This window comes from Myodes glareolus, chromosome 3, assembly GCF_982192425.1.
Source record: "Myodes glareolus chromosome 3, mMyoGla1.1, whole genome shotgun sequence".
In the NCBI taxonomy this organism is placed as follows: domain Eukaryota; kingdom Metazoa; phylum Chordata; class Mammalia; order Rodentia; family Cricetidae; genus Myodes; species Myodes glareolus.
Genome location: NC_142028.1, coordinates 71,091,676 through 71,116,789, shown reverse-complemented (window position 1 = coordinate 71,116,789; position 25,114 = coordinate 71,091,676). Strand labels below are relative to the sequence as shown.

At 41.5% G+C, this 25,114-nt stretch overlaps 1 protein-coding gene across 16 annotated transcripts in view; it reads right to left on the bottom strand.

Moving 5' to 3' along the window:
- Positions 1–25,114, bottom strand: part of Macf1 (microtubule actin crosslinking factor 1) — a 333,972-nt gene that overhangs the window by 173,251 nt on the left and 135,607 nt on the right. For 8 of the 16 annotated variants that reach the window (XM_085686536.2, XM_085686537.2, XM_085686541.2 and 5 more), the window contains exons 3-6: positions 16,461–16,550; positions 14,415–14,510; positions 12,384–12,461; positions 7,928–8,020 (exon numbers count right to left, since the gene is read on the bottom strand). In XM_085686536.2, coding sequence (XP_085542662.2) covers positions 7,928–8,020; positions 12,384–12,461; positions 14,415–14,510; positions 16,461–16,550 — 357 coding nt within the window. The remainder of the gene's footprint in view (positions 1–7,927; positions 8,021–12,383; positions 12,462–14,414; positions 14,511–16,460; positions 16,551–25,114) is intronic. The other 8 variants (XM_085686539.2, XM_085686554.2, XM_085686543.2 and 5 more) reach the window with 1 other exon arrangement.

The following is a 25,114-nucleotide window of genomic DNA, read 5'->3' as shown; positions in this document are numbered from 1 at the left end:
TTCTCGCATCAACCATGTGAAGCCCAATTTTGTAAGTAAAGAAATTCAGATTTAAGAAAGCTGATTAACTTGTCCAAGTTTAGTTAAGTGACAACACCAGGCACAATCCTTCTAAGGCTTCATTTCAACCAGGCAAAATGGTTTATATCGGTAATCTCAGCACTTGGGAGGCTAAAACAGAAGGATTTCAAAGCAAGTCTGAAGTTAGCCTGGGTTACTGAGTGAGACCCTGTCTCAAGAATACCTAAAGAATAAAAAAGACTTTTCATTTCAGCTCCATTCTAATCACTAGAGGGAGGGAAATCAGCTCTCAGCCATATGAAACAAGAAGATACCCCAACAGTTCTAAACCAGCAACTGGACTCTGCAGTTGAGCAATAAAGAAATCTAGCACCTGCTGCCAATTGGGGGAGGGAATAGTGGTGGTGGGACTAAGACTCAGGTGATTTTCACTTAAACTGAAACAGGGAATGAAGTCTGAACTACATCTAAGTGAGCCGCACAGACCACACCCTGTGCTATCGGCAGGGTTCCACTACCCCGGTGTTTTCAGTGCACTGTCTAACAAGTGAGAATGCACTACAACCCAAAGGTTGTCTCTGAATGGAATGGTGAAAAGAGCTATGCATGTGTCTTCTCTGTTGTAGCTTTTACCCTTTTCTGTTTCCACAGTGCTGCGAGTCAGAGGGCCTTGCACATGCCAAAGGCAAGTGCACCACCACTGAGACACACCCTCCCTGCGTCTGTGTGTTAAATGTAATGGGGTTTTGTTATATTGTCCTGGCTAGTGTTGAACCCCTGGACTCAAGAAATTCTTTGTCGTGCCAGCTCTATGGCCTTGTACATGACAGAGACGAGCATACCACATTGAGCCACACATCCCCAGTGCGTGTGTATGATAAATGTAATGGGGTTTTGCTATGTTGTTCTGGCTAGCAACGAACCCCTGGGCTCAAGGAATTCTCTGCCATGCCAGCTCTGTATAAGCACCAAAAACTTTTTATCAACATAGCCCTACCCACCTTCCCTGAACCTAAAATGAACCTTCCTGGAAGGCAAGATCAAAGAAACCCTCAAGCCCCTCCTCCTATGTAGCGCTCCTGAAACTGCCCACCTACTTCAGCAGGAGCCTTCCCCCTAAGCCTGTAGCTAAAGATGACAACAAAGCTGCAGCGCCATCTTATGGACAACATGAAACACAGCAAGGAAGAGCATGGAAAACAGATTTAGTAAATCAGTTCCTCAACAAAAACCATGACAATGCAACCAAGTTGTTAATGCAGTCACCAAACCTTTACAAATCCAATGACGAAACAGAAATAATGGAACTCTTAAGCTGCATGCAGCAAGGTATAAGCTTGACTGTCATCAATTACATATACGCAAACAAATCGCTGAAACAGATCAACCTGGGACAGGAGACAGAAGCTTAATTATAACTATCACTGCTGTAGGGTTTCTCTGGGAGCTTATGAAACTTATATTTGCTTCTGTGCGTCTATTCTTTTCTAAATGTCTGCATATATCAGCTCTATCATTTTCTTCTGTTGCAGAGAAAAACTGGTCAAGACAGGAACAGAAGTTTCAGTGAGGTTGAACTAGGTTCAAATCTCACCTAAGCTAAGTGGCTTAACTAATCTACTCAGTGATTCAGATTCCTTAGCTTTACAATGTGGACACTACCACCTACGTAATGGGGATGTAGACGAGACTAATGATACAATCTCCATAAAGCACTCCCATCCGATCTATAGCAATTCCTTTTATTCCATTTTATGCCTGGAGCTAAACATTAGGAGCCATCCCTAGCTCCCACAGAGATTCCAGTATATTTTTTTTCTTTGACTAGATTCTAAGGAAACCAAGATTGAAAGTTCAGAAGCTTGTGTTTTGTTCTTAGAGGAGGCTGCTTCCGCTGTTTTACTAGGTTAACTCTGACCACAAGACTAACCTCTCCATGGAGCTTCTCCTGGTACAGCCTATGAACACATGGCTATACCTTTGGGAAACTGGACTTTTGAGAGCTACTTATAATAAAAGTCTTTTCTTTCGGCTTCTTGTAATTAATCATGTATTACCCATAGTTCTACTTGAGATATAATCAGAGTTAAAGAGCACATCTATTCATTCACTCTATGAACATGAATGACACCTTATCATACCCCAAGTGCTGAGCACCATAAAGCACATAAAATGCATGCCTCAAAGAGGATGAGGAGCAATCAGTTGGCACGGTGGTTTATACTTATAACCCTAAGCACTGGAGAGGTGGAGGCAGGAGGATCACAAGTTCATTAAGAGTCTGGGCCACAAGAGACCTTCTCTGGAGGGAGGTTAGGGGAGAGAAAACTAAAAGTTCTCAACACCACAAAATAGGCTTGAACAAACCTAGAGAAAAGGAGTTCTGTTATTGCTGGAAACACACGTGGCCCACTCTATTCAGTTTCCTCACTTGAGCGTGCTAATAAAAAAACAGCCATCATAGCCCATTTTTCTGGTTAACCTACCTTCACAGCTTTTAGATGATCAAATTCATGAAACAATCCATCACTTAATGAATATTCATTGAGTGCCTATTCTAAGACAAGGAAGGCACCACTAGTGCTAAGCTTACTCCTAGTGCAGGGATCAAAAGCAAACCAACAAACAAGAAACATGCAATATGCCAAATAATTATATTACCTAACAAGTATTGTAAGTCATACAGTAGTTTTGAAAGCGATTTGTAGACAAGCTATAAGCAAGAAACAGGAAAGAAGGGTTGGTGAGATAGCTCAGCAGGTTAAGAGATGTTTTGAGTAAGGTAATCCACCTAAGTCTGATCACTGAAACCCCCCCACACACATAAAGGTGGAAGAGAAGCAGCTCCATAAAGCTGTCCTCTGGCTCCACATACAACCTAGAAACTGCAGTCGAGGGGTCTATTCTCAGACTCCTTCCATTAATGGAAGGCCTCACACAGATGGATGCTCACTGCAACAATGAGCACTTTGTTTATATAATTAAGTAATAATCTATGAACGTGCGGCACAGCTGTGGGGAGTACTACTCATGCCACACTCTGGTACAGTTCAGATGAACAAGCCAGGCCACCCTTCACCATCACTGACAAACCCCACAAAATTTAGGGCTGGGTATTTAGCTTGGTAATAGAGCATGGGCCTTACATATACAAGGCTGTAACGGGCACATTGAAAATATAAAACATACAAATATTAGCACATATTGTTTATGACCCCAAATCTGCTATAAAGACACAAAAGCATTTAAGGAATGATATATGTCAGCTTCAGAAGAGTATTTACCATGGGCAGAAGGAACAAGAAAATTGGCTGTATCTGAAGGTTTTGTTTCTTTAAAGAAAAAGAAGAGGGAAAAAGTCTCTGAAGTATAAAGAACAAAATATTAGCCTCTGTCTCGATGTAAAGTGACTACACATAAGGATCGCATATGCTTCTGAGCTCTCAGAATTTTCATAACTAAAAACACAACTTGAAATGAAAGAACTCCAACCACTTAACACATATTTTTAAAATGTGTCAAAAGTATTTTAGAAACTGTAAGTCTCCCTATAAAGATAATGATGCTACTAATCTCATCAGTACTAGCAAGTTTTAGTCTGGACCTAGCCTCTATTTCAACAAAAACCACCACCTCATCTACATGTACACAAACATCAGTATTCTCCTTCATCAACACCAATGGCAAAGGGTGGATAAAATGACAATTTTGGACCTCCTAACATCTAACAGCGCTACTTTGTGTGTTTCTACATATAATTACATATAGTAACAAGATATTACAATATATATGCATATACTGTAATCTTGATGAGAATCTAATAAGTATATATACAAGCAAAAATGAATCCACAAAGCTCAAGCCATACAAAACCCTAGTACAGAGAAGGGGAAGCGAACAGAAAGTCCCACCCTTAACCAAAATAAGTTATTTGCAGTTATGCCAGCGAGAGAGGAAAAATCAGTTTTCTGGGCATATATACCAACCACACTCTGGCGCAGGTCCCATGCTGGGGAGCAGCTGGTCAGCACAAAATGGAATCTACTTTTTTGTGTATGTGAGGGTGGTGGTTGTTTTGTCTTTTTCATTTGTTTTTTCTTTCCACTGAGAGAGAAAGAACATGAAGTTGTGTAGGGGAAATCTGGGAGAAGTTGGGGAGACAAAATAATACAATCAAGAAATATTATATGAAAAAAGACAATAAGTCCCCCCCCCACACGAGACAGGGTTTCTCTGTATAGCTTTGGAGCCTATCCTGAAACTATGTAGAACAGGCTGGTCTCGAACTCACAGAGATCTACGTGCCTCTGCCTTCTGAGTGCTGGGACTAAAGGTGTGCGCCACCACAGCCCAGCTAGCAATAAAAATTTTTTAAAAGAGAAAAATTGTGGCAGAGTGTCCTGTTGGCTTGGAGCCAGAGAGACAGCAAGCAACCCCACCCACCCACCCTCATCCCCAGTAGTCATAACCCTCTCTGGACCATACCTGGCCTAGCTCCCCAGTTAGCACCCAGCCCTAATTCATCCTTTGTGTTACAAATAGCTTTTGTTGCTCTATATGAATCTTGTCTGAGAGTTTCCCAAGAATACAAAGTCTATGCAAAACTTGGTTAGGAGCATCCGGGAAAACTGTGGTACCTCATGAATCAGGTATTTACACTTGGCTTTATATTTTTGGAAGCTTCATTCAGGTTGTTTTGAGATATGGAAATCTACTGGCTAAAGTGTAAATATAGAGAAAAATAAAAACACCATGAACTAAGGGAAAGTGCTTCAGCCCACCGAGACTGGGCACCCCTGTGGCCACAAAGGTTAAGTTAATTCTTGAGGTATCATTGAGTATTCATTTCACGAACCTGCATGAACCCAAACACCAGTACTGTGATACCCATGATAAGAAATGAGAGCATTATCTACACAAAGACTATTATAAAAATATTCATGCTGGGATAGTAAGACAACTCAGTGGTTAAAGGTGCATACTGCCAAGCCAGATGGCCTGAGTTCAGTCATGGAACCCACAAGATAGAAGGAGAACTCCTGAAAGTTGCAGTCTGAACTCCATATGCACACTATGACATGAGTATGAGTGCATATACATGCATACAAAAATAAAATGTAAAAAAAAATTACATCACTGTTTATAATAATCTCACATCCAAACGGGGGGGGGGGGAGCCCAAATGCCATCTACTTCTGAAGAAAAGAAAATGACATCTATAGTATGTAATATAACAAAATACTAAAGAGCAGTGAAAAGTTGACATATGCCAGGAGGTGGTGGTGCACTTTAGAGGCAGAGACAGACGGATCACTGGTACGAGGCCAGCTTGGTCTACATAGAAAGTTCTAGGGCAGCCAGGGCTACAGACAGAAACCCTGTTGGTGGTGGGGGGCTGAGGGGTGGGAGTGGAATTCCAATGTACCAGGCATAGTGGTGTACTCCTTTAATCCTAGCACTCAGGAGACAGAGGCAGAGAGATCAGCCTGGTCTGCATAGAGAGTTCCAGGAGAGTCAGCCAAAGCTACAAAGAGAAATCCGGTCTCAGAAGGGAGGGGGAAGCGAGGGAGAAGGGAAGATGTTCTAAAGCTGTGCCATTGAGTCTCAAGTTTAGATCCACACTAATAGTTTACAGGCAACACAGGAACAGAGGACATTGTTAGAAGATACCCCAGGAATGCTATCAGTATCTTAATAAACTCTATAAAAGTCCTAAATTCTTCAGCAAATTGTACATGGGAAAAGATGGATTTGATACAATATATATGTAGACCTATTTTGGATTCTGAGTCAAACCAAACTTTTTTTTTTAAAAGTGAGATCACTGAGCACATCATAACATTAATCAGATATGTGATAATTTTATGAAGTATTAAATTCTAAGGTATGAACTTTTTATGACTTGCTTAAACGAAAAGGTCTGATCTTTCAGAGATACACACCAAACTATGTACAGATAAAAGCTGAGACTTGAGGAGTGAATTAGGCTATAAAGGAGATCATGATTATGAGTAAATAATTCTTGAACTAGATGTGGGTTATGTGTTAATTCTTTATTACATTTTCTCTATTTCCACAAATGAGTGAATTTCTTATAACAAAAAATGTGTTTGTGGAGCTGGAGAGACAGCTCAACTACTGAGAGCACTGGCTGCTCTTGTAGGCGAGCTGGGTTGAATTCTCAGCATGTACATGGTGGCTCACAACCATCTGATAACTCTACAGATACATATGCAGACAAAATTCCCATATCCATAAAATAAACAAATTTTTCAATTAAAGAAAATGTGTTTGTTGTATTAGGTATGGTGCACAAGGCCTCCTGCCTGCATGACAAGCAGCCTATTGCCCAGCCACACCCTGAGCACTGGAAAGAGTTATAATGGAGAGAAGACAGCTCCCTGGTGAGGGTCTTGGGAAAGCAACCACTCCATTGTGCTCCTCTCCCCTAGCACCACAGCTTCAACTGAGAGACACAGTTTTTCATTCTTTGGCCTCTAAGTTTTCTCCTTTAAAGGAGAATTAGTTGCTGTCGAGGAAAACAGAGACATATCAGGTATCATATCTGTGAGCACAGTGTTAAGTGCTCACAATGCTGGTACTTAATGTCAAAAAATGAACAGCAGGGCTGTAGAGATAGCTCAGTGGTTAAGGGCATTGCCTGTTCTTCCAAAGGTCCTAAGTTCAATTCCCGGCAACCACATGATGGCTCACAACCATCTGAAATGAGGTCTGGTGCCTTCTTCTGACCCGAAGGCATACACACAGACAGAATATTGTATATATAAAAAATAAATATTTTTTTAAAAAACGAACAGCAAACAACCCTACTCCCACAAAAAAAAACCCTCTCTGTTCATATGAGTCTCAAGGAGGTAACTGCAGTCCTATGTAAAGGCTCAACAAAATTTTTATTTCTACTCTGAATGGTACACTCACCCAGCTCAGGATCCCGGTTATTCCTACACTCAAACCTTGGGTGTAGACATCCACAAAAATACACACTAATTCTACACATTCCAAACCTTACTCATGCTGCAGAATGCCAGCACTGGCACTAAACCAAAGTCCTAAGCAACAAGCCTGCAATCTGAGAATTTTGTCAAGGTCTAAGGAATTCTGAGACTGCTGCTCTAATTCAACCAGAAGGTGGTGCAATCTCTCCAAGTAGGGTGTCACTCTGGCCTCACCCCTGTGCCTCTTCACACCTACTAAAAGATGCTCCCCTCAGCCAATCATCCTACATGCAACAAGTGGATATCGAGAGTTCTGAGAAACAGCTTTGTTAGGCCAGACTAAAAATGATTTTAAAAGAACACTCTTTTTCCTAAGAGTGCTGTTCTTTTCTAACAACAATCCAGACTTTAAAAGAATTTCTGCCAACTTTGAAAGAAATGGCACCAGGAAGGCCTTCAGAGCTGTAGATATTTCAGGATGCCACTGTTGTCACTACGAAAGCTCCTACAGGCTGTGTTCCCCGCAGCACACACAGACAGCAACTAAAGGGCCATGGTTAACCAGCAGTATTCAAAGGTCAGGTGAGGAGACTCTTGTCAGAGTGGGTAACAACTCTTCACGCATCCCCTAACGTATCAGACCCAACATTGCCCTACCCCTCATGCTGAGACCCTAATGAGCCCAGGTTTGACATTACTAAGAAAGCAGACTTCTAATTCCAGACTTCTAGGGACAAGACCAAATCACAAGAGAAAAATTCCAAAAACGATGACACTGGGAGCAAAGGATGCAGCATCGTGTTTCCAGGCTCATTTTAATTCTCCTTTCCAATTGCTACCCATTGTTGTTAACCAAACACCGAGAAGTGACGCAAATTCTTTCTGCAAAAGGCAGCAGCACAGGTTTCTAGGCCATGAACAAACTGAGTAACAAGAACCCGAGACCTTACCTGGAAATGCAAAATAATGGTCCAGATCAGCCCCAGGGTTAGTTTGGGGTTGCCATCCGTGATGTCGTCGTTGCGGATGTTCACTAGCTTCACCTGAAAAAGAAAGTTAAGCCAGTCTCAGAGCCCAAGAAGTTTCTTTCTGGTTTGATTTGTCCTCATTTTCACTCAATATACAGTTAAATTAATATTTGGCTGAAGAGTCTATGAATTCAAATACTTTCTAGCACCACATAAAACAACTCTCAACTTCCAAAACAGGCTCCATGACGCCCCTTTCAAACAGTGAAACCCTGCCTGATTCTGAAGTCCCAATCACCACTGGCTTATTTTGTTTTTTCTAGAACGTCATATAAATGGCATGTAACCTTTGGTACTAGGTAGTTCCTCCCACCCCCTATAAGAGCATAATGTTCGGGGGCTGGAGAGATGGCTCAGTGGTTAAGAGCATTGCCTGCTCTTCCAAAGGTCCTGAGTTCAATTCCCAGCAACCACATGGTGGCTCACAACCATCTGTAGGGAGGTCTGGTACCCTCTTCTGGCCTGCAGGCATATACACAGACAGAATATTGTATACATAATAAATAAATAAAAATCTTAAAAAAAAGAGCATAATGTTCTTGAGACTCCCTTCCAAGCTGCTACATGAATGACTTGTTCCCTGTAATTGCCAAGGAGTATTCTATTGTACAGTTGTCTTGCCCTGAGATTGCCCATTCATCCACTGAAGGGTTCATGGATTATTTCCAGTTTTTGGAATTTCTGAGTAAAGCTTCAATATTCTTGTTCAGATTGTTGTGTGGATGTATGCTTTCATTTCTCTAGGGTAGACTCCTTGGAGATTGCTAGATCATACATAGCTAGATATACATAGCTTTGTAACAAACTGTCAAATGATTTTGCAGGGTAGCTGAACTATTCTGTACTCTCACCAGCAAAGCACACAGCATTGCAAGTCTTGTCAATAGTCAGAATCCTGACTTGTTCGTTTCTTTGGGGGTTAAAAGAGATGCCTCTTCTCCCTCATTACTCCTGCTTCTCTCTCCATTTCCTTCTCTCTGTCATAGATCTCTCTTCCTGATATAATGCCCACCTCAGCTTTACTCCTAAAACTCACTCCAAGACCATAGTGTCTAAACCCTTTCCAAGAACATAATGTGCATAGACAAGTAGATAGTCCTTCCCTTTGAGGATTGACTGTCCTGCTATGCAGGAAACTGAGGTCTAAATTTTGCTGGTTCTTTGAAACAGGGTCTCTCTTTGTACTCACGGCTGTTCTGATCAGTTATGTAGAGCAGACTGGCCTTGAACAGAGATCTACCTGCCTCTGCCTTCTGAGTTTTGAAGTGCTGGGATTAAAGGTGTGTTCCACCACCCTTGCTCTTCTTGGTTGCTTTGTTTTGTTTTAAGATATTTATTTTTATTTTCTGAGTGTTTCACCTATATGTATGCCTGATGTCCAAGGAGGCCAGAAGAGGGCACCACATCTTTTGGAATTGGAAATACAGATGGAATAAGGGGCCACAAGGGTGCTAGAGATAGGAACACAGGTCTTCTGAAAGAGCAACAAGTGATCTTAACCACTGAGTCATCTCTCTAGCTGAGATGAGGATTCTTAATGAAGGTGTAAAGTTTTAAAAAGAGTGTGCTGAGCAAGTCACTCATCTACTTCAACTCCACTGGTCTTTTCTGCCATTCTCTCACAGAGTTCTTGCTACTTGTGACAGCTGGAAAGGGAGGTCTCTGTCTTGTCTACAGAACTGAAATCTATCTGTAAAGGACCCCTGTGATCTCCACTCAGAGGTTACACTAAAGTTCATCTGGAAAAGGTCTTCCCTTTTCTGTACTTAGGTTCTAACTCCGGGGTGGTGTGGAGATGGGAGAACCTGCTCTTCTTTCCCTAGTCACTAACAACCGAGAGCTGCCATAAGGACAGTACCATTGTGTCCATATGGCACAGTTCTTCCTCTACCCTTGGGATGCCACCTCCCTTGGCCAGAATATCTCTAATAACTTCCTCAATGACCTTAGTACTTGACTTTTATTTTCTTTTCCTTCCTTACCATCTGTCACCCTTCTTACAATCTTAACACACACATTGATGACTCAAGTGTTGCCCTATCTGCAGTTTGCTTGACTTCTCAATTCTGAAGACACTTTGGTCTCCTGCATAACTACAGCTTGGGCTCCCCATTACAAGAAACTGTTCTAGTGATTTCCTGACCTTCTGAGTCTATTATGGCTCTCATTTGCCCACATTTTCCTTCTATTATTGTAATCAATTCTATTCTCTATCCCTATTTGCACTTCCAGCTTATCAATTCTTATTTTAGCTTGTCTGTAAAGACATCTCTGAGGTTTTTCTAACTCAACAGACATTCCAATGTGGCTTCCTCCGAAATATTCCAATAGCCTCCATTTCTCCTACCATTCATTATTAAATTATGTAAACATATAGATAGATCTTCATCAATTATAGGCCACTCGATTTGATGAGTACTGAAGCTAAAAATGTTAAGAACATGTTCCCTAGCCTAAGAGAACCTGCAGTACATTGGAGCATATGGGGAATTAACAATACAGTAATAAATGTTACATTCATACATTATTGTAGAAGCACTAAGAACATTCTCCCAAGTTAATTAGACTAAAAAAATGCAAGCCAATTAATGTCATGTTGACTTACTGTTGTTAGTCAATCCTAGATATGCCAATTTTTTTTTCCATAGAGCTCACACCAGGGAGGTGGACCCTCTGACCCTCCCTGCCTCATCCACCTTCTTCCCCACCACAAGACAGCATTATCTTCACCCCCTATCCTTTCTCCCTAATGAGGGGCAAGTCTTTTTCCCTTTCAAAAACTTCACCAGCAAGGATTGGTGGTACATGCTTTTATTCCCAGCACTCAGGAGGCAAGGGCAGGTAGAGCACCCATGAGTTCAAGGTAGGTTTGGTCTACATAGAGAGTTCCAGGCCAGCTAGGGCAATAACTAGAGCAACTGTGCTCTGCTTCTTATCCCTTGGGCCTGAGAAGACAGAGGCGTGGAGACCAGCACTGACAGGAGGAGGAACACAGGCCCACATGTCAGGAGACTGCAGTCCAGTTCAAGTCCTAGCTCTGCTCTAACTTCTGGGATCTGGACCAGGTCACTTCAGATAGCCAGATCTCATTCTCTTTAATGCAAATAACTCAAAGAAACTGGATTCTTGGATCTCTATGATATTTTCTAGAATAAACATTTTAGGAAACTTCTATCTTTTTATACCACCCCCCACCCCTCGGTCCTTGGTCATTTTGTTTTGAGTTAGGGTCTTGCAATGCAGCCCAGCCTGGGCTCAAACTCATGATGATCCTCCTGCCTCAGCCTTCCAACTGCTGGATTATAGACATGGACCATCACACACAGCTCTGTGACTCTAATTCTCCTGATAATTTTCAGTCGTTTCCTTTCACTGGCCTCTCCTCCCTGTCTGAACCTCTTGCTGTCTTCCTTATCTAGGAAGGAAACAATGTCTCTTTCCCTTTGATAGTTAGGTTTAATATGTTTCAAATATTTCCACTCTATTAAAAACCTTTTCTTGGCCAGACTTGGTAGTACATTTCGATGACCGTAGTACTTGGGAGGCTGATAGAGAAACGTCTAGAGTTTGAGACCAGAGTGAACTATAAGGCTAGACCTTGCCTCAAAATAATAAATAAGCTAGATGTAGTGGTATATACCTTTAGTCTCAGCACTCTGGAGGCAGAGGTAAGCAGATCTCTGTAAATTTGAGGCTAGCCTGGTCTATATAGTAAGTTTCAGACCAGTTTGAGCTACATAGTGAGACTCTTTCAGAAAGAAAGAAGAAAAGGAAGGAAGGAAAGGAACGAGGGAGGGAGGGAGGGAGAGAGGGAGGGAGAGAGGGAGGCAGGCAGGCTGGCAGGCACAAATAAATAGCCAGCCATTCCCTTAAGTCACTACTGGGGATTTGGTTCAGTGATAGAGTCCTTTCTTGCTTATTGAGCACATGGCCTTGGGTTCAATACCCAGAACCACAAAAGCCATTACTGGGGCTGGAGAGATGGCTCAATGGTTAAGAGCATTGCCTGCTCTTCCAAAGGTCCTGAGTTCAACTCCCAGCAACCACATGGTGGCTCACAACCATCTGTAATGAGGTCTGGTGCCCTCTTCTGGTCTGCAGGCATACATGTAGACAGAATATTGTATACATAATAAATAAATTTAAAAAAAGCCATTACTGCATGAGAGTCAGACCTTTTCCTCAGATTGATAGGTCTGACAAACTACCCTGGACTTCCCTTGTCCTACCACTTTCTTCACAGGTTTTTTTAATCTTCATTTTGAACCTCCATGGGTTTTTTAGTTTCACCTTTGTTCATGAACATGGATCCTCTCAAAAAGCACAAGTTCTGTGTAAGGACAAAGAGTCAGAACCGGATACCATTGGATGTTCTTACCTGCCGCTGCTTTAAGAAGTCCAGGGCAATCTGCACATTCTGCAGCCTGTGGAAACGCATCCTGCCCTTCTCCCGAGGCTGCAAGGAAAAACAGGGATGCTAATTTTAGCTATGCCAATTTACCTCTACACAGCCTTTCCTCTTTCATTTCAAGGACTAAAAGACCACACAAGAATTCCTCAGGGCTGAAGCCAGGCGTGGGAGCATTAGATGAAGCACCTTTGAGAGCAGGGCCTGCATGTATGGATCAGACACTCAGCAGCTGACAAAACGTCTTGCATCACACAAACCACAGCTAATCTGAGCTCTGTCACTGCACCGGTGTTGCCTCCTCCACAGGCTCCTCTGCGCCTGTGTGTAGCAGAGCTTGCTGTGAGGTTAACAGGAACACAGAGTGTAGCTCTATGGCTCCTAAAAGCACAGTTACCTGCACTGCAGAGAAAAGTCAGAAAGCCCTAACTGCATAACTCAGTAACAAGTAGAACCAACCTTATTGCAAACTGGCGAGAGAAGGGTGACTGACTCTAGGAGGGCGATTTTTAAGTACAGAGAATGGAGTTTAAGGTGCTCAAGAAAAGCTAAAAATGACAAAAAGGGGGGGGGGGGGCGGAGAAAGAAAAAGAAAAATCCAAACTGGGAGAGAAAATCTAGGAATTAATCCCAAGAAGGTGAGTGTCACTCTAGGAAAGCCACACATTCCCAAATGAAATTCACAGAGCAATGAAATCTTAATGGTGACAGGCTGTTTAAGAATCATGAAGAAAACTGTTTCTGCCACTTAATCCTTGGGTCACACAACAAAGCAAAAAAACAAAAAAGCCATCTTTATCTGGTGCCTGTCACCCTTGCCCAGGGCTCAGTCATGACTACTAGGGGGTGAGTGAGGGCTGCCCGCCCAGTGAGTGCTAGAGACAGGCATCTGCTCCCACAGCTCCTCACTTTGCAGCGCTGATTTATTTTTCTAAGGCTAGAACTGGGGCATCATCATCATTAGATTACACCAATTCATTTGTAAATATTAAATTGATACATGAATTAAAGGCTGACCAAATATAAGGTAGTTCTTGGTGGGATCTATAATAAGGAAATGTTATAGCAGCAAAAAAGTAGCCCAACACACAGAGAGAGAAGAGAGTGTTCCTCCTGGTACACGCCAGCATTTCCAAACAACATTCTCCAAATGGGATAATGTACAGAAATGCCAAGGTCTCTCTGCAAAACAGGATAACTTCTTCTGTAAAGCTTTAGGGACATTTTTTCAGCAAGAACCTTTGTTCAATCATTTCAAACCAACTGTGAATACAGCTTGGAGAATCACAGTCTACAACAGAATCCTACGGCAATGGAAAGGGAGATGAAGATGACTTGAAGAGCTCAGGGACTGGGGGAGTCACCCTGTCTCTGAAAACAGATTATGGGTTATAATTTAGGACCTATCTGCAGAAAAGACTTCTCTTACAAACACATCCTCCACCAAAAGTAAACAGCTAGGAGCATGCAAGTTAAAATCTGTTTCTTACAGTAACTAGAGAATTACTGACCAAAGTCAAAGTATCTCATGCAGTGAGTTTGCAAACAACACTTTATTTTGAAAACAATTGGCATGTGCTTGGTGAGAACCCAGAGGCTGGAAAAGTGAAGAGAGATATCAGTTAGTCTATACTGTGGAACTGTGAGCAACTGATTTTCATGCTGTCAGCTACACATCCACAGTTCTGCAATCGATTCAGGCAACACAACAAGGCCAGCAGAAAGCCATAGGTCTCCAGGTCACAAAGGGACTTGACATTTCCAAGTACTGTGATTACTTTTGTGCCAATCATCCCGAGATAAGCAAAACATTTCCACTTCAGGATCATCTAATAGTAGTAATAGACACAATTAGTTTTAACTATTTTCTTTGGGACCCATATTCCCTGGTGGAAAGAGAAAGCAATTGGTGACCAAGCTACTTGAAGACCTTGAGAATGCTGGCGTCTCTGATGGCCCTGTAGTGCCAGCTGGGATGCTGGCATTCCCAGGAAGACCTACTACATCATCATCATCTTCCTCCTCCTGATCCTCGCTGTTTGTATGGCGCCAGGAGGGCATGCTCACAAGACGAAGGGTCTTCAGCCCTGCTGGCTCCTTCGACCACCAACCAAAGAAAACACAACAGAGGAACAGAAAAGAAACACACACACACACACACACACACACAAAATGAATAAATGATTCTTTTTTAAAAAAGTGAAAACACCACCCACCTCCAAAAGAGAGACAAATAATCAAGTCAAGATAAGAGTAGAATATATTGAATGCTTCTGATTTTGAGAGTATCATCAATTCTCCATGTCTGCCTACCTACATTTGTGAAATCTGCTGTGGGAGGAAAAGAAGACAAAAGAAACTCTGAAAAGCATATCAAGCCAGGTAGTAGTGGCTCACGTCTTTAATCCCAGGACTCAGGAGACAGAGGCAGGTGGATCTCTGAGTTCAAGGCCAACCTGGTCTACAGTAGTGAGCTTCAGGAGAACCAGGACTGCTACACAGAGAAACCCTGTCTCAAAACAAACAAACAAACAAACAAACAAACAAAAAAAAAGATGGCCTTCCAATATGAAACTCACTGTTAACTCATCAATATAATAATCAATTGTGGGCTGGGCGGTGGTGGCGCACGGCATGCCTTTAATCCCAGCACTCGGGAGGCCAGGAGGATCTTTGTGAGTTCGAGGCCAGCCTGGTCTACAACAGCTAGTTCCAGGACAGGCTCCAAAAGCTACAGGGAAACCCTGTCTCGAAAAACCAAAAAAAGAAAAGAAAAATAACTAATTGTATGAGACAGACTGAAGTAGTGTTGTGGAATAAAGTTCACCAGACAAGAATGGAATTCCAATATCTTACCAGATTAATGAATGAGGGCCAGAAGAGAACTAGGAATTATACATGCTAGTTATGCTAACAAAGGTTGACGGCAATTCTGGCCACTAAAAATACATGTAAATAATTGCACTACAAGTTGTTTTTTTTTAAATTAAACCCAAAACAAAGGGCTCAGGGAAGCCAAGCCCCAATCCTAGAAGGAGTTGAACATCACATAAGCAGTGAAATGTAGTGTGCCAAACTCTATTCTTTTAACACAACAAACAGTGACTAAGAACCCACCAGAGGCACTGAGTGGGCTGAGACTCAGACAGCTTGTGCTGTGCGCCTCTGCAGGTCTCTTTCCCCAGCAGATGCTTCCAATCTCCAAGTGTGGATGTTTCCAAGTGAAAATTGCATTGTCTATGGCACTAGAGAGAGAGACGCTGGAGCACAAGAAACACTTGCTCCCGTCAGGCTTAGGTATCTGAAACAAACATCCCAAGGAGTCTTATTTTAACACCTCAGACAAAGCAAGTATAATATAAGAACCATCCTTTGACAGGCCAGGAGGCCCAGTCAGGATTTCCTTTCCTGTAAGCATTCCCCACACAGCCCATCGGTACTGCTTTCTCAGACTACGTACAGGCACCAACTTCAGCATCTGCGAGATTTAAAACACCTGGGCTTTTAAATTAAATTTTAAATCCTTAGCTGAATACAGAAAATTAGAAGAAAAAACAAAAAATATAAAAGAGAACTGGGGAGTCTACAAACTAAAAAAAAAAAAAAAAAACTAAAGGAAGAAAAATGTAATTTATATAAAAAAAAACTTTAAACACGAATAAGTGTTCCTGAAATATTAGTATCTAGAAAGAAATGAAGAATGATGAAGAAGTCGTCAGGCAGCACAAAGTACAACTATTTCTGATTTTTATCAAGACATAAGACCTAAAGCTGGAGATACAGTTTAGTTGTACAGTGCCTTCTAGCAGATAAGGCCTCAGGTTCAATCCTTAGAGATCAGGGGAAAGGGGTCTCACATGACAATACATAATACATAAACTGAGATGATGTTGCTTGTAAGTTCTATGCCTGAGTTAGAAATAAAGTGTATCAATAACCTCGTCTACTCCTCCCTGCTACCCAAGGCAGCGAGCAGTAAAGGTCATCTGTATGGACTTCTGTCAGTAGCCTCACTTGCAGGATACTCATTAGAAGAAAGGCACTTACCAGTTTGATGCCTGAGAGGACCTCCAACAGGGAGATCAGGTTGTGTCCATCCCGAAGGTCTTCATATAGATCATTGATGTGTTTGCGAACCTGTGAAGAACAGTGAGACAAGCCAGTCATTACCTGACCTGGAATCATTTGATCATCCACCAGACAACGTCTAGTTCTAGATAAATCTGAGAATTAAAAAATAGTAACCAAGAAGCAATAATAAAACTCAGGAATTACCAAGTCTGAGCAAAACTCACACGGAATAATAACGTTTATCACAGTATATGTGTTTTCTAAGCTGAAGTCAGGTCTATCATATACTAACCAACACTGGACAATATTCTAGAAAGCATGACAAGGACATAGGGAACATGTTAAGAATGACTATAGAGGGCTGGAGAGATGGCTCAGTGGTTAAGAACACTGATTGTTCTTCCAGAGTACCTGGGTTCAATTCCCAGCACCCACATGGCAGCTCACAACTGTCTGTAATTCCAGTTCTGGGGGACCCAACACCCATGGCAAAACACCAATGTGCACAATGTAAAAATAAGTAAATTAAAAAAGAAAAAAAAAAGAATGACTACAGACTACTAAAAATGTGATTGACAAAAATGGGCAGATGAGTCCACTCAGTGTCTGAAAATTCTTCTGGGATGCTAAGAAGTAAACAAAAGAGAGACACTCAACATTTTACTGGACATACTCCAATGTAAACATTCTTTTGCCACATATTTCTAATAATAAATTTGAGAATCATCTTTAATTTTCAAATTGTATTAAGTGAAATAAATACAATTAAAACTATGGTAAAAAACAGATCTCACTTTGAAAAATGTGGTTGATGCTGAACATGATGCTTAATGCTTTATATTTTATCTTATCCATCACCCATAACTGTGGGTATTGTTAGTCATTCCTAGTTTATACATGAGGATTCAGCACAGCCCAAGCTCACAAAGTGGAGGCTTTGGCTTCAGTTAGGTTCTTTTGGCTTAGTCTTCCCCATTAAGCATTAGGCTGTATGGGCAGTCACCATCTTCTCTTCTTAAGAATCAGAATAAAATTTATTCTTCTGATTCCACAGAAGACACAGAGAGCAGAGGTTTGGAAGAACTCGGGTCTCATAGCTATGGCTTTGCTGCCACAAGTCTTCTGACTCTGAGTTTATAAACAATTCCACTAAGAGACACTAAGAGGAGACTGATAAAAGTAAGAAGAAAACAATTCTTTCATAAATAAATTTCTAGACAACAAAAGAAAGGATATTTTCAGAAGAAATGAGTTCAAGTTGTGAGGTCCTGTCTCAAAACAAAAAGTAATTTGGGAGTTAGAGAGACATCGGTATATAAAGCCTTATGAGTATGAAGATCTAAGTCTGATCTCCAGCACTCATGTACGATGCTGGGTACAATAGCAAGCACTTGTAACACAATACCAGAGATCAGAAATCCTTGCTTGCCCAGCCAGGCTAGGCTAATTGGAAAGCCCCAGATCCAAGTGACAAACCCTGTCTTAAAACACAAGGGGGGCAGGCGCGAACGGGGATGGTGGCACACGCCTTTAATCCCAGCACTCGGGAGGCAGAGGCAGGCAGATCTCTGTGAGTTCAAAGCCGACCTGGTCAACAGGGCGAGTTCCAGGACAGGTTCCAAAGCTACACAGAGAAACCCTGTCTCAGGAGGAAAAAAAAAAAAAACAAAACAAGCAAGAAGGATGGTAGCCTGAAGAAGAACACCAACACAGATTGTCCTCTTTTATTTTTTATATAATTTATTGTGAATTTATAACTTAATTTTAATAATGATCATATTTGACAACCAGCTTACAAATTGCTGAGTATTTAACATTTTGTTCTCATGATTCTACAGAGCCAAACCTGTTGTGTAATAATTTTTTGTACACTGTGAAGATGTGTCTTTGTCAAGGCACCTTCTGACTGGTTTAATAAAGATATGAACGAGCCGGGCAGTGGTGGCACACACGCCTTTAATCCCAGCACTTGGGAGGCAGAGGCAGGCAGATCTCTGTGAGTTCCAGGTCAGCCTGGTCTACAAGAACTAGTTCCAGGACAGGCTCCAAAGCTACAGAGAAACTCTGTCTCGAAAAAAACAAAAACAAAAAACAAACAAACAAACAAACAAAAAAATATATGAATGGCCAACAGATAGGCAGGAAGAGGTTAGGTGGGACATCAGGGCAGAGAGAGGAAAAGGAGAAGAATCTGGGAGTGATACCAGAAGACGTGGAAAGGAAACAGGAAGTGCAAAATGAAAGAGAGATAAAAAGTCACAAGTCAAAATGCAGATTAATATAAATGGGTGATGTTCTAAGAGCTAGTGGGACAAGCCTAAGCTATAGGCCGAGGTTTTATAATTAATAGTAAGTCTCTGTGTCGTTTTTTGTGAGGTAGTGGTTCAAAGGAACATCTGACTACACAAACCAGACCAGCAATTCCAAAATATCAACATAATCCCTCAAATAATTCAATGTTTCAAGATTTTGTTGTACATAAAGCATAGTCAACTGCTAACAAAGGAAGAGATCATAAAGGCTAGAAGGGGAAAAATTCAAATACAGCAAGTTTTAAATGTCAGTGAAAAGACCTTCAAATGGATATGTCCTTGAAGCCGTGGGAACAATCAGAATTCACCCAGGCCAGCTGAGAGCTTCACTTCAGAAGTCATATGCATTGAGATGCTAGCTAAAGACATGAGGAATACTGGGTTTTCAAAGATAGGGGTAAGAAAGAAGAACAGAGTGCTAGGAATGGGGCCTTAGGGAGTAGCCTAAATTAGAAGTCGGGAGATGGAAAAGCAATCAATAAAATACAGGCCAGGAGTGGGGTGGGAGAGAGAGAAACTAAGTAAATAAAAAGCAGAAGCAGTTAGAGAAAGAAAAAGCAAAACAAAAAAGCACAGTCAAGATTGTAGCATGAAAGAAGTACGACAGGGATCAAGGAGGACGGCAACGAAAACTGTTTCAAGCTTTTAAAAATCATCATCATCATCATTATTTTTATGTGGGGCGTGTGGAGGTGTGTGTGTGTGTGCGCGCGTGTGCACACACCTGTATCTATGTAGTGTAGATGCAAGCCTATGGAGGTCAGAGGAGAACTTCAGGAGTCAGTTTTCTTACTTCCACAGTGAGTTTCCAGAATTAAACTCAGGTTATCAGGCTTACAAAGAAAGTGCTTTTACCCACCGGTCCTTTTTAAAAAATGTTTTATGCCCCTATAAATTAGTACAAGTTGATTGTTTGTGTGTATGTGCAAGCATGCAAGTTGAGGAAATTTTCAAGAGAATAATATAATGGAAATCATACCATAAATTAATGAATGGCAAGTTAAAAAGATTCCAGGACCTGGGAACATAGCTCAGTGGTGAAGTACTAGCCGGATGGACACCAAGCCCTGGGTCACTCTCTGGTATCATTTGTTTTTTAAAAGAATACACTGGTTAAGAGTACTTCTGCTCTTTGAGAAGACCTGAGTTTAGTTACTAGCATCCATGGAAGGTAGCTCCTAACTACCAACACTCCAGCTCTCAGGGATCCAGTGCCCTCTTCTGGTATTACAACACACATGTGGCACACGGATGCATGCGCACACATACACGAATCATTTTTTTAAATGCTAGAAAATAACTAATAGTTGATTATAAAAAGGGACAACTGAATTAAATAAAAGATGTATTATTTTTTAATTACATTTTTAGTAGGCATGATGGAAGACACCTATAGTCCTCTAGCCTTCAAGAAGCACAAGCAGGAGAATAAGGAGATTGAAGACCAACAAGATCTAGAGGAAACCTTGTCTCAAAATACTGCTCGTGGTACAGACCTAAACAGAAAACACTCAACAGATGAATATCAAATGGCTGAAAGAAACTTAAGGAAATGCTTAACATCCTTAACTATCAGAGAAATGCAAATCAAAACAACTCTGAGATTCCATCTTATACCTGTCAGAATGGCCAAGATCAAAAAAAAAAAACCTGAGAACAGCTTATGCTGGAGAGAATGTGGGGTAAGGGAACACTCCTCCATTGCTGGTGGGAGTGCAAACTTGTACAGCCGCTTTGGAAATCCGTATGGTGATTTCTCAGAAAATTAGGAATCAACCTACCTAAAGACTCAGCAATACCACTTTTGGGTATATACCCAAAGGATGCTGAATCATACCACAAAAACATGTGCTCAACTATGTTCATAGCAGCATTATTTGTAATAGCCAGAACCTGGAAACAACCAGAAAATGTGGCACATTTACACAATGGAGTACTACTCAGCAGTAAAAAATAATAACATCTTGAAATTTGCAGGCAAATGGTTGGATCTAGAAAAAAAACATATTGAGTGAGGTAGCCCAGACCTGTAGTGATATTTCATTTGTATTTTAATAAATAAAGCTTGCCTGAAGATCAAAGAATAAAACAGCCTGACTGATCAACCTTACAGACCAGGTAGTTGTAACACACACCGCTAATCCCAGTCCTAGAGAGGAGGCAGCTCTCACACACAGTCTTATTCTGAGATTCCTGGAGACAGGACCACCATTTTGGACTGAGGCTGAGGTAGAGCCAGTGGCTGGCTGTTTTGCTTTTCTAACCTTCAGGATGAACCCCAATTTCTGTCCCTGGATTTTTATTAATTATGTTACACAGACCCAAAAGACAAATATAATATGTACTCACTCATAAGTGGCTTTTAGACATAAAGCAAAGAAAAATCAGCCTACAGTTCACAACTCCGGAGAACCTAGACAACAAAGAGGACCCTAAGAGAGACCTTCATGGATCTACACAGGAAGAAGAAAAAGACAAGAAGCTCTCCTGAGTAAACTAGGAGTGTGGGAGTCGCAGGAGAGGGGAGGAAGAGACAGGGGCAGAGAAAAACATATAGGGCAATAAAAACAATTTAAAATAACCACTCATCCCTTTCCACCTTGAACTTGATATACATGATTCTTCTTTTGGTGGCTGCTTTATTTTTGAAATGGGGTCCTATTACATTGTCTAGGCTGCTCAGAACTCCTGATTCCCACAATACTTCTACCTCTGCTTCCCAAACACCCAGGTCTGCAGGCATAAGCCACTGCAGGAAGTGCCAGAGCTGGATCCAGATCAGTGTGCCCTTATTTTCAGCTGCGTTCTTCCCCTTTAAAGGCTTCGATAGTCTCTACAGCAACAACAGCAAACAGCTTTCCTATGTCATTTTTTTTTGACATTGGGAAACTTGATCCAAAAACTTTCCTCTAAGATAATGTGTTAAAAGGAAACACAGCAGATTAATGTCCTTGATCCAACTAAGTAGAAGAACAACAAACACTTCACGGAAGTTTTCAAATAGACCTAGAGGCGCACATCTTTAATTCCAGCATTTGGAAAGCAGAAGCAAGCGGATCTCTGTGGGTTTGAGGCCAGCCTGGACTACAGAGCTAGTTCCAGGACAACAGAGAGAAACCCAGTTTCAACAAAACAAAACAAAACATAACAAATGCTGCAAATATGTTTCAGGTTCTTGTCTCCATTTTTGAAAAGATGGGTAAAGGATGTGGTATTAGAATAACTGTTTAGCATGTGCAAGTTTCTGGGTTCAGTTCTCAGAATGAAAATTCGGGTCAACTGGGAAGAGGTGATAGTGTGAAAATCCATTCACCATTTGGAGAGTAGAGAACCCTCTAAGTGGCCCGGGCAGGGGCTGCACACCAAACAGTGCTGGGAATCCTCAGTGTTGTCCTATACTCAACTGAAATGTCTTCAGTTGTACCGGAAAGTCAGATGTAGCTTTGCACACAAGTAATCTCAGCACTTGAAAGACTGAAATAGGAAGCAGGAAAGTTTGAGACTACCCTGGGCTTGAGTGAGACTCTGTCTCAAAAACCAAAACCACACAAAAGGTAAGGAGGGGTGTGGGGAGAACTAAATCTAGAATTTGAGAGGCTTAATTGGTTTTGATATTACACTGGCCTTTTGACCAAAGAAAGAATCCGAGTGTAGTTGCACAGCCAAACAAAAGATGCCCGAGTTTCACAAAACAAATTTTGTTCCCTAACATTCAATCGAAAGTTCAAAAAATTCAGTCTTAGTAGACTGATTCTGGTTAGTAGCGGCTCTCGCTCTCCTTCTAACATCCCAAGATGAGAAAGTGCTGTTGGAGTCAGAAGGTTGACAGCCTGAAAATGATGAAAACAGCCCAGGGGTTCAGTAAAGCTCTGGCTGGCCTCCAGTGTCCAGCAATGCTGGGATGTGCTCCTCTAGTTCCCCTTCCCAGACCTCCTGTCATCACACAGCACTGAGGCAGAGGTCCAACAGGCAATATCAGCTACAAAGGAGTATCAGAGAGCCAGAGTATTTGAATCCAAATACAAAGTTTAGTGGTCCAGCTTGAAACAGACATTTGGCTTGTCCAACTGTTACAGACCTAGTAGCCTTGATAACGGCTTATGAAGGGCCTAACCTCTGTCCCTCACTAGCTGCAGATCTTGGGGAACTCATTTCACCTCTCTAATTTTCAACTCTTTTGTCATGAAAACTGAGAGGATTATATTCTAAAATCCATAAAAGATAGCATCATTTAGGCAGCAGCCTTCTTCAGAGGTTATTGTAAAAAGCAAATCAGATAAATTGCACTTAGTAAGCTATAAAGCACTACTACTATTTACTCAAGGTAACAAATATTATTGGCTATCCCTCATGTCCTAGCGCAATGCTTGAAGCTATAGTAATATTATACCGTCTCAGTCTCCATGGATACTCTAACAAGAGACAATATGCAAACACCCAGGCAACTGTTCCAAGTGACACAGAATAGAGAGGGGATTGCAAGTCACTTAGTGTAAGGAATGTAGGTCAGAAAGATTATATCCCTTAGTCAAAAATGGTCAGTAGACAGTTGCCAAGCATAGGAAACTGGGGTGAGCATTTGAGGAATAGGAACAAATAAAGCAATAAGAAAGTACAAGGACTTCTAGGGGCAGCCAGCTAACAGGTGTGACCACAGCCTAAGACTATCTGGAAATAACAAGGAGGTTAGAACCAAGTTAAGAAGGACTCTGAGGGGGCTGGAGAGATGGCTCAGTGGTTAAAAGCATTGTCTGCTCTTCCAAAGGTCTTGAGTTCAATTCCCAGCAACCATATGGTGGCTCACAACCCTCTGTAATGAGATCTGGTGCCCTCTCTGGCATGCAGGCACACATGTAGGCAGATATTGTGTGCATAATAAATGAATAAATAAAAAAAGAAGAACTCTGAATAATGACAAAAGAGGCATATCAAATCATCAGAGATCAATTAGAGATAACTGGAAACCAGTCTAGGAATTTACAGCAGTAAATAAGCTTTTGGTTGTTGTCCTCTTTCTGCCCCGCCTTTTTCTTGTCTTTGCTAGTTCTGATACCACAAAACTGCGAAACAAAACAAAAACAAGACACGTTCCTCTTCAAGATTGTGATGGTTAGATTTAATTATCATCCTGGCACAACCTAGATTCGCCTAGAAAGAGAGTCTCAATGAAGGACTGTCTAGATCAGGTTGGCCTATAGGCATGCCCGGGAGGCATTTTTCCTAAAGGCATTAATTGAGATGGGAAGCCAAAGCCTAAAAGTGGGCAGACCATTTGTGGGCCATGAACTGTTCAAGCATGTGTGCATTTATTCCTCTGCTCTTGACTGTGGATGCAATGTGATTAACTGCTAGAAATGCCTGCTGGGACTTCCCAGATAAACCCTTTCACCCCTAAAGTTGTTTTATCAAGATGCTCTCATAACAACGGAAAGAAACTAGAACAAAGATACAATCTGAAAACAAAAACTGCAATCTTGCAGGAAGAATAAGGCATATAATTTCAGTAACAAGTACATAAGGAAGACTAAGAAGTGCTCGAAGGAAAGGGTGGTTGGGTCTACCTGGGAGAGTCAGGAAAATATTTATTGAAGGATATTAAGTTGATAGGCAGAACAGCCAGAGGGAGAGCAGAGCAGAGATACGGAGAAGTAAAATAGCAAGTCTCACAGCTTGGCAACAACTTTAGATAGGAGAGGAATTTGGCACTATGGGGGTGGGGAGGATAAGAAAAGTTGGCTGTGGTCCCTCCCACCACTCCTCAGGGTCCACAGGCAGTTAATGGTTGCTGAGGAAAACATGTTTTCTTCAGTAGCAGCCACTGATAAGTTGAGAACCCTAATTAAACTCACTGGTTCTCTTCCTTTCCCCACCCTTCAACCCCCAATACACGGCAGAAGCCAGGGCTGGTTTTACATGTTAAGGAACATGTGTTACAAACTGAGGCCTACAATTTCAGTTTCCTTTTTTAATGGTGTAACTTTGAACAAGCTGCACATTCTCCTTAAACCTTATTTTCCTCACTGACAAAATAAGGTTATTAATAGAACATTCAGCACAGTCAGTGAAGGACTGTGAGCTAATCCTTGGGAAGGACTTACTATAAAACGTCTGACTTATTGGAAGGCATCAAAAACTACTAATACCAATGTCACAATCAGTGTCACTATAGGCCACTTTGTTATGAGACTATTATGGTGGGCAAGGCAAGAAATGAAGACTCCCTGGACAGAAGCAAAAGTGACAGATGTGGAAAACACAGAAGCAAGCCACCTTTCTGAGCTGAACTGATTAGATTTGGTAACAAGGGACAGACAGATT